At 50.1% G+C, this 7,374-nt stretch overlaps 1 protein-coding gene across 1 annotated transcript; it reads right to left on the reverse strand.

Moving 5' to 3' along the window:
* Positions 1-1,534: 1,534 nt before the first annotated feature.
* On the reverse strand, positions 1,535-6,321 carry LOC127670634 (phospholipid phosphatase 2-like). Its single transcript, XM_052165099.1, has 5 exons — positions 6,099-6,321; positions 5,561-5,648; positions 4,126-4,183; positions 3,761-3,937; positions 1,535-1,970 (listed from the first exon to the last, which is right to left on the reverse strand). The coding sequence occupies exons 1-5, from the start codon at positions 6,319-6,321 to the stop codon at positions 1,854-1,856; spliced, it is 663 nt and encodes a 220-aa protein (XP_052021059.1). The 3' UTR covers positions 1,535-1,853.
* Between the last annotated feature and the right edge of the window lie 1,053 nt (positions 6,322-7,374).

Consider the following 7,374-nt stretch of genomic DNA (forward strand, 5'->3'; position numbering starts at 1 on the left):
GGAAAGAAAGAAAGAAAGAAAGAAAGAAAGAAAGAAAGAAAGAAAGAAAGAAAGAAAGAAAGAAAGAAAGAAAGAAAGAAAGAAAGAAAGAAAGAAGGAAAGAAAGAAAAAAAGAAAGAAAGAAAGAAAACATCTAAGAATGGACACTTGAGGTTGCCCTCTGACTTCCACAGGCAAACACACACACACACACACACACACACACACACACACACACACACACACACACACACACGAACATGCGCAGGCACACAGGAGAATCACTGTCACCCAAGCTGATATCACACTCCCCATTCTAATACCTCAGCTGCCCAGTGCCAGTGTCACAGGCACGTGTCCACACCCACAGTCTCTGTGCCTGCTAAACAGAGCCAGCACTGGGCAATGAGGCAGAGGCAGGCATGGGTGCCTGGGAGAGGTTCAGTTCAACTGCAGTCAGGCCAAACAGAAGATCTGTACAAGCAGAGCCCTGCTGTGCTCAGGATGTGAGCCTGCCTTTTCACTGGGAACTTCTGCCTCTAACAGAACATCTGGGACCTGTGGGACCCTACAGTGCAGAGCATTGGCTGGAGGATGCTGACACGCAATCACTTAACAGGGAGGATCCCCGTGAAAATGCAGGCTGTCAAAGGCTGAACACCAGCAACCAAGGGCAGAGGCATCCGGCATGCTCTCTGAGTTGGGCTGAATTCCTTGGGCCTCCTGGATTTTAGTGTCTGCCAGTGGCATACAGAGGATCCTGACCCAGCCTCTAAGGAGAAGAAAGAAATGGAGGGGGGAGTCGGTACTTTTGACTGTCCCCCCATGCTCCCAGACCCAAAGACCTGAAGGACATAAGGAGCCCGCCCATTCCCAGAGAAACACACACCTTGTCCTGGGATACAGCAAGACCTGCACCCCTCCTGCTGCCCCTGGGAGACCGGCCAGGCACCCTGGGAGCACGATCAGGCACCTAACCAGCACTGACCGTGAAGGGTCTCGGTTTTCTAAGCTGGACCTAGGTTAAGTATCCACCACGCACAGAAGAAGGCCACAGTGGCTATGAGGCCTCTGTCTTGGCCTATATACAAGACACCCAGGACAGGTCTCTCTGTCCCCCAAGTCTCTGCTAAGACTGGCAGGTCCTGCACTATGATGCACTGAGAGGTTAGATAGGTGCAGGAGGACCTTCTACCTCACCAGGAGAGCTTGAAAAGCAACATGCACAGCAGAGACATTTGGTACAAAGTTTATAACACACCCTCCCATGAGACAGTAACTTAAAGTGTTTTGAAACAATCAGGAAGGGCAGACCCAGGAGGACCTACTTCCAATGCCTGGCTACACATTTGGTCCACATGGTCAGAGTGGGGACAGCACAGCACATCAAGCCTGAGGGAGGGGCTTGGAGGCCCCGAGCAGTAATCTTCCACAGGCTTGAGGAAAGGTTTCAGACCAAAAGCAATGTGTGACCTTCCAGGCAGTCCAAGGGTTGGCAGCCATCTTCCCAAGGCCACCTGTCCAGGCAGGCAAACAAAGTATTTATCACCTTCAGGGCTGTCAGGGAGGGTGCTGACTTCGTGAACAGTCTCAGGCCAACCATTCCCGGGGCCATGCTGGGATGGCCCTCCTCGAAAATCCACTGGTGACCAGAGAAGCCCTCCGAGCAGGACCGCATCTTTTGAGGCCATGTGAGAGTCAAGGAATGCTGACGATGGGCCCTGCCCACACTCAGGGCCACACAGGCACCCAAGACCCTGGTCCACAGTCACCAGCCAGGACCCCGGGACAGCTCCAAAGCCAGGAGTGCCTGATCAGGGGCATGGGGCCAACACATGACTGGCCCACGGGTGACTTTCCAGCTTCCATAGCAGCTAGGGTCGGTCACCAAGGGTCAGCGTCAGCGACAGACTGGGCTTGCGCTCTGGCTCTTCACCCTCCTGGCAGGGCTGGGGCGGCCGGGATTTGAAGAAATCTGAAACATAGCGGACCTGGGGAGGGGGATAGGCAGTGAGTAGGACTGGAAGACAAAGGACATCTTCTGGGGGCCCTGAGGGAGAAGCTGAGGGGGGGGGGTATTCATGTGGATGGGTGGGGCCAGCAGTGAGGGTCTGTTTGATGCCAATTCTACTCCTCAGAGGGGCTGCAGATGAGGATTTGCCTTGGGAACCTTCTCCCCACCTTAACTTTTCTTTCTTTTCTTTTTTTTTTACCTTTTTTTAATTGAATATCATCTTTATTTACATTGCCAATGGTAAAACCTTTACTGATATCCCCCCTCCCCTAAGAACCCCAAACCGTCTCCCTCCTCCTTCCCCCTGCTTCCACGTATATGCCTCTCCACCCAACACTCTCTCTCCCTCTCCCCTCGGTTTCCCTTTGTTCGGGCCTCTGTTAAGGGTCACTCTTTCTTTGGGAAAGAGTGTAGATGTTTTATCTGGAATCTTCCCAGCCCCTATGCTCCCAGAAATAAGACTCAGACTCAAAATACCTTGGCCGTATAGCTAGGGTCAACTCTTACTAGATCATAATTTAGATAACCCAATTTTTTAATGTACATTCTGCCACATGGCTGGTTACCTGTGCTCAGGTACCATGCATCCATCTCCTCGCATCTTCCCAGGCCAATCTTATCATCTGTCTCTATCCCAGAATTCCTTCTGCCTCCTCGGTGTCCAGCTTCCTATTTTATGCCTAAGCCATAGACCATAAGCTTTTTAATTGTCAGGTGATACATCCATACAATACACAAGATATTCTCTCTACAATTCCCCTTTAGTCCAATAAGAGGATCTTTTCCTTTAAAATATAAACTGAATACAATTATAACAATTATGAGCCATTTATAGAAACTGTTTGGTAGGATTTACATTCATAATGTTCAATCCATAGTATTTGACAATTAAGGAAAAATTTTCTATTATATGTCCAATTTCGGTGTATTCGAAATTTTGTGCCTAACTCAAATTTTATCCTAATTTGCATTACCAGCCTAAAACATCCCTGTAGACCTACAACATCTTCTTAAATCCTAAATATCTCAAGCTTAAATGTGAGACTCTGTAGTTTTCAACCCCATCAGAGACTTGAGAAGGAATAAAAATTTACCTGAGTGTACAGGAAGGACAGGGACATAGCTTCCCCAAAATTATAGAAATGACAGAGACAGCCGGATTCCTGGACACTCCCCAGTAATGTCTCTATAACTTTGGAACATCTATCTTCAGCCTTTGGCCCAGTGAATCTGACACACTTATGTGAAGCAGGAATTATGAAGGACTTGGCTTACTCGGTCTTGGCAGAGCTTGACAGTTGGCTTTTCTAGGTTCCTTTGTCCTTTCTGGACAGCATTTGCCTGTAGTTGAAGTGTGGGCATTTTCTTTGCCCAGTCCACCTTAACTTTTCAAATAAAGGCTTGAGCCAATGATTGGTCAGGAGGAAGGGGGAGGAGCTGAGAATCGAGGGGAGGAGCCACGGGGGATAAATAGGAGGGGAGGGGCTACGGGGATCCACAGCTAGGCTGCAGAGAAGCTCCTGGCCTGGAGAAACTGCAAGTTACATGGACTAATATAGATGGGCATAGGGTAGTGTAGCGGGAGATCTGCCCAATCTAGGCTTGTAGCTTGTTTTGTTAAGCGATTGACATTTCTTTTACTGGGGAATTGGGTTGGAAACAAAAGTAGCAACAAGGGGCGAGCTCTGGGAGACAGAACAGCAGGCAGAGGTCGCGGGGCATCAGAGGCGGGGAGCAGATCCTATAGGTCAGGCAAGCAGCACTCACTGTGAGGCAGGCCACCAGGGCTCCCTGCAGGAGGCCGACGAGGACATCACTCCAGTGGTGCTTGTGGTCAGACACTCGGGTATAGCCCACATAGATGGCAAAAGCCACCAAGAAGAACTGAAAGGTGGGCCTCAGCAGGCGGGCCCACTTCCAGCAGAGCCGGGCCTGCACGTACAGCTATCAGGACATCAGCCTGCTGTCAGCTGGGCCAACGAGTGTCCACAGCCTGCCCAGCCCGGGGTGAAAGTCGCAAGGCCTCCCACCCTTAGTGCCTCCTCCACACACCCCATTGTGCAGAAGGGAAGACCAAGGCCCAGGGAAGGCGTGGCCCCATAAGGTCCCCCGGGAAGGAGATGGGTACTCACCGCCAGGAACAACATGCAGTACATGCCAAAGGAGTAGTGGCCAGAGTAGAGGGACAGCCTGAGAGAAAGGACAGCAGCTCAGGTCTTGGAGACCCAGAGGCAGAGCCACAAGCTCCTTGGGGAGCTGGCATCCACGGAGGAGTGCAACTCAAAACTCAGGCAAACAGGGCCAGAGAGGTGGCTCAGCAGTTAAGAGCCCTGACTGCTTCTGCAGAGGACCCAAGTTCAGTTCCTGGCGCCCACATCCTACTCTTCACAACTCCCTATAACTCCGACTACAGGAAATCTGAGACCTTTGGCCTCTGAGGGTACCTGTAGTCATGCACACACACACACACACACACACACACACATTTTTGTTTTGTTTTTTTTTTTTTTTGTTTTGTTTTTTTCAAGACAGGGTTTCTCTGTGTAGCCCTGGCTGTCCTGCAACTCACTCTGTAGGCCAGGCTGGCTTCAAACTCAGAAATCCATCTGCCTCTGCCCCCCAAGCACTGGGATTAAGGCGTGCCCCACCACTGCCAAGCTCACACACACACACACACACACACACACACACTTAAAATTAATAAAAATAAATTGTCTTTAGGACTTATTTTTATTGTATGTGTATGGGTGTTTTGACACATCTCTGTGTACCACATGCATGCAATGCCTGCAGAAGCCAGAAGGAGGCGTCAGATCCCCTGGAACTGAAGTTACAAACTGTTGTGTGTGGACTACCTTGTGAGTTTTCAGAATCTAATACAGATCCCCTGGAATAAAAATAAAAATTTAACCCGAGGGGAACTGGAGAGATGGTGTAACTGTTAAGAGCACTGGCTGCTCTTCCAAAGGACCTCAGTTCAATTTCCAGCACCCACATGTTGGCTCACAACTATCTGTAACTTTGGTTCTCAATTCTGGCTTCCACGATTACCGGCCATGCATGTGGTATACGGAAATATGCAGGCAAACCACCCATATACATAAGATAAAACTAAAATTGAGAAACAAAATTTAACCTGAGGGAAGGCTTGCACATGGGACACTCCCTCAGGAGGCCCTGGAGCAACTGTCTCCCCTCCTGATCCTCAGTTCACCAACTCTAACCCCTGCCTGCTCCTGGAGCAGCCACGGCCCGCAGGATCACACAGTCAGGCTCCCAATACTACAGTCGCAGCCACTGCTGTGACAGCTGGCGGTCTGGGTTGTTGGTCATCACCTCATCTTACAAAGATATTAGTCACTGCTCGAGCGGCAGCCAAGACCTATGCTTTGGAGACTCTGAAGAGTCATTCCCCAACCGGGGCACCCCCAGAGCTGCTCTCCAACCTTAGCAGATACAATAAGGCTAAGGCAGAGTCCCCAGCCCCACCACAGCACCCAGAAAACAAAAGTGAAATGTATGTCCAATCCTGTTGACCGCTATGCAGACCACAGACCTCATTCTAACAGGTCCACCCTCAGTTCCCTCATGTGAGCCATGAAATAGACAATTACCTCAGTATCCACTGTCCCTGTGACTCGGTGTCGAGTCACAGCTGTAGGTTTGATCTTAAGTACAGTCACAAACAGACACAGACAAGAGTCACGGCTTTGCAATAACAAAAAATATCCAAGGCGTGCACATCCATAACACAGCTAATAACTAGAAGCTGCCTAAGGAGCTGGGGAGACGGTCAGCCAGGACGGTGCCCACTGTGCAAGCCAGAGGACCTTAGCCACCCTAATAATCACATCAAAGGAGGCAGTGCATTCCTTAACCCAGGACTGCAGCTTGCTGGCCAGTCCAACAGGACTGCACAGCTCCAGGTTGAGTGAGAGTCCTTGCCTCAACCTTTAATGTGATGAGGGACTGGAGAGTGGACTCTGGGGTTGGGAGCGCTCAGTGCACTTGCAGAGGATGGGGGTTCAGATCCCAGCACCCACACAGAAGCTCACAGCAGCACCTTCTAACTCCAGTTCAAGGGGATCTGGTGCCCTCTTCTGACCCCCATAGACTCTGGCAGCTCCAGCAGCTAGGCGGGCAGCTCCTGGAAGCTGCTGCAGCTGAGGTTGAGCACCTGGAGGTTGCAGCAGAGCAGCGAATGGGCCAAGCAGGCCCTTGGGCAGCAAGCCTGGGCCGCCCAGCCGGTTGTTCCTGGCCAGAAGCATGCGCGGGCTGCTCAATGTCAGCAGCTCTGGTCCCAGAGCTGCGAGGTCATTGCCACTCATGTCCAGGAGCAGGAGGAGGAAGCCACCACCCAGCGTGCCCGTGGCAGCAACTGGCAGCAGCAGCCACAGCAGCGCCTCCTGCGAGCCAGGCCACTCCTCGGTGGTGCCTCCAGCTCAGACTCCAGGGCCTCCGCCCCACACGCTGTGGATGGACCAGTTGAGTTTGGCCTCCCGAGCCCGGTCTCCTCCATCCAGCGGGATCCTAGGACACCTGATGAGGCAGTGCATCCCGGAACCTGAAGGGTTTGTTCCACCCCATCAGAAGTGGTGCAGCATGGCCCTGCCCAGGCACTCACCTCTGATGCCAGCCGAGTCAATCCTCAACCTTCTTCTTTACTCTTTGGCTAATATCCACTTACAAGTAAGAATATACAGTTGTAGATTTGGTTTATTGCTAATATTATCTTAATGGGGTAGCCAAATTATAGGAGAATTTGCATGTCTAAGTGTGAGACACTGTCCTTCCTCCCAGAATGTGCTAAATGCTAAATAAATTTGCTGGTAGCAAATGACTGGACAGGGAGACAGAGGTGGGACTTTCGATTTCTCAGACAGTAGATCATGAAAGAAGGAAGTTTTAGAATTACCATGCTGGGAAATCAGTGGATGGAAAGGTCTCCCATTCTCATGGATTGGTAGGTTTAATACAGTAAAAATGGGCATCTTACTAAAAGAAATCTACTAATTCAATACAATCCCCATCAAAATAGCAACACAATAATTTACTGACATGGAAAGAGCAATTCTCAGTTTCACATGGAAAAACAAAAAACCAGGATGAAAGAAAAAATTCTGAACAAGACTTCTGGAAGAATCACCATCCCTGACCTCAAGCTGTACTACAGAGCAACAGTGATATAAATTGCATGATAGTGGACATGGACAGTCAGTTTAATCAACCGAATACAATCAAAGACACAGACTTGTCTTTTGATAAAGAAGCCAAAACCATACAACCAAAATTATAGCATCTTCAAATCAGACTGGCACTTAGCACCTCATTTTAAAACAGCAGTGGATTAAGTAAGGGATTGCTTGCTGGAACCCTTCCCC

This window comes from Apodemus sylvaticus, chromosome 20 (assembly GCF_947179515.1).
Source record: "Apodemus sylvaticus chromosome 20, mApoSyl1.1, whole genome shotgun sequence".
Taxonomy (NCBI): Eukaryota; Metazoa; Chordata; class Mammalia; order Rodentia; family Muridae; genus Apodemus; species Apodemus sylvaticus.

Excerpts from the sequence above, each read along its gene's own strand:
- LOC127670634 (XM_052165099.1), bottom strand. The coding sequence starts at position 6,321 with ATGAGTGGCAATGACCTCGCAGCTCTGGGACCAGAGCTGCTGACATTG. Across the intron at positions 4,184-5,560 it reads AGGGAACTGAGGGTGGACCT|GCTGTCCCTCTACTCTGGCC; the intron begins GTTAGAATGAGG and ends CCTTTCTCTCAG. Across the intron at positions 1,971-3,760 it reads CCCTGGTGGCCTGCCTCACA|GTCCGCTATGTTTCAGATTT; the intron begins GTGAGTGCTGCT and ends CCCCCTCCCCAG.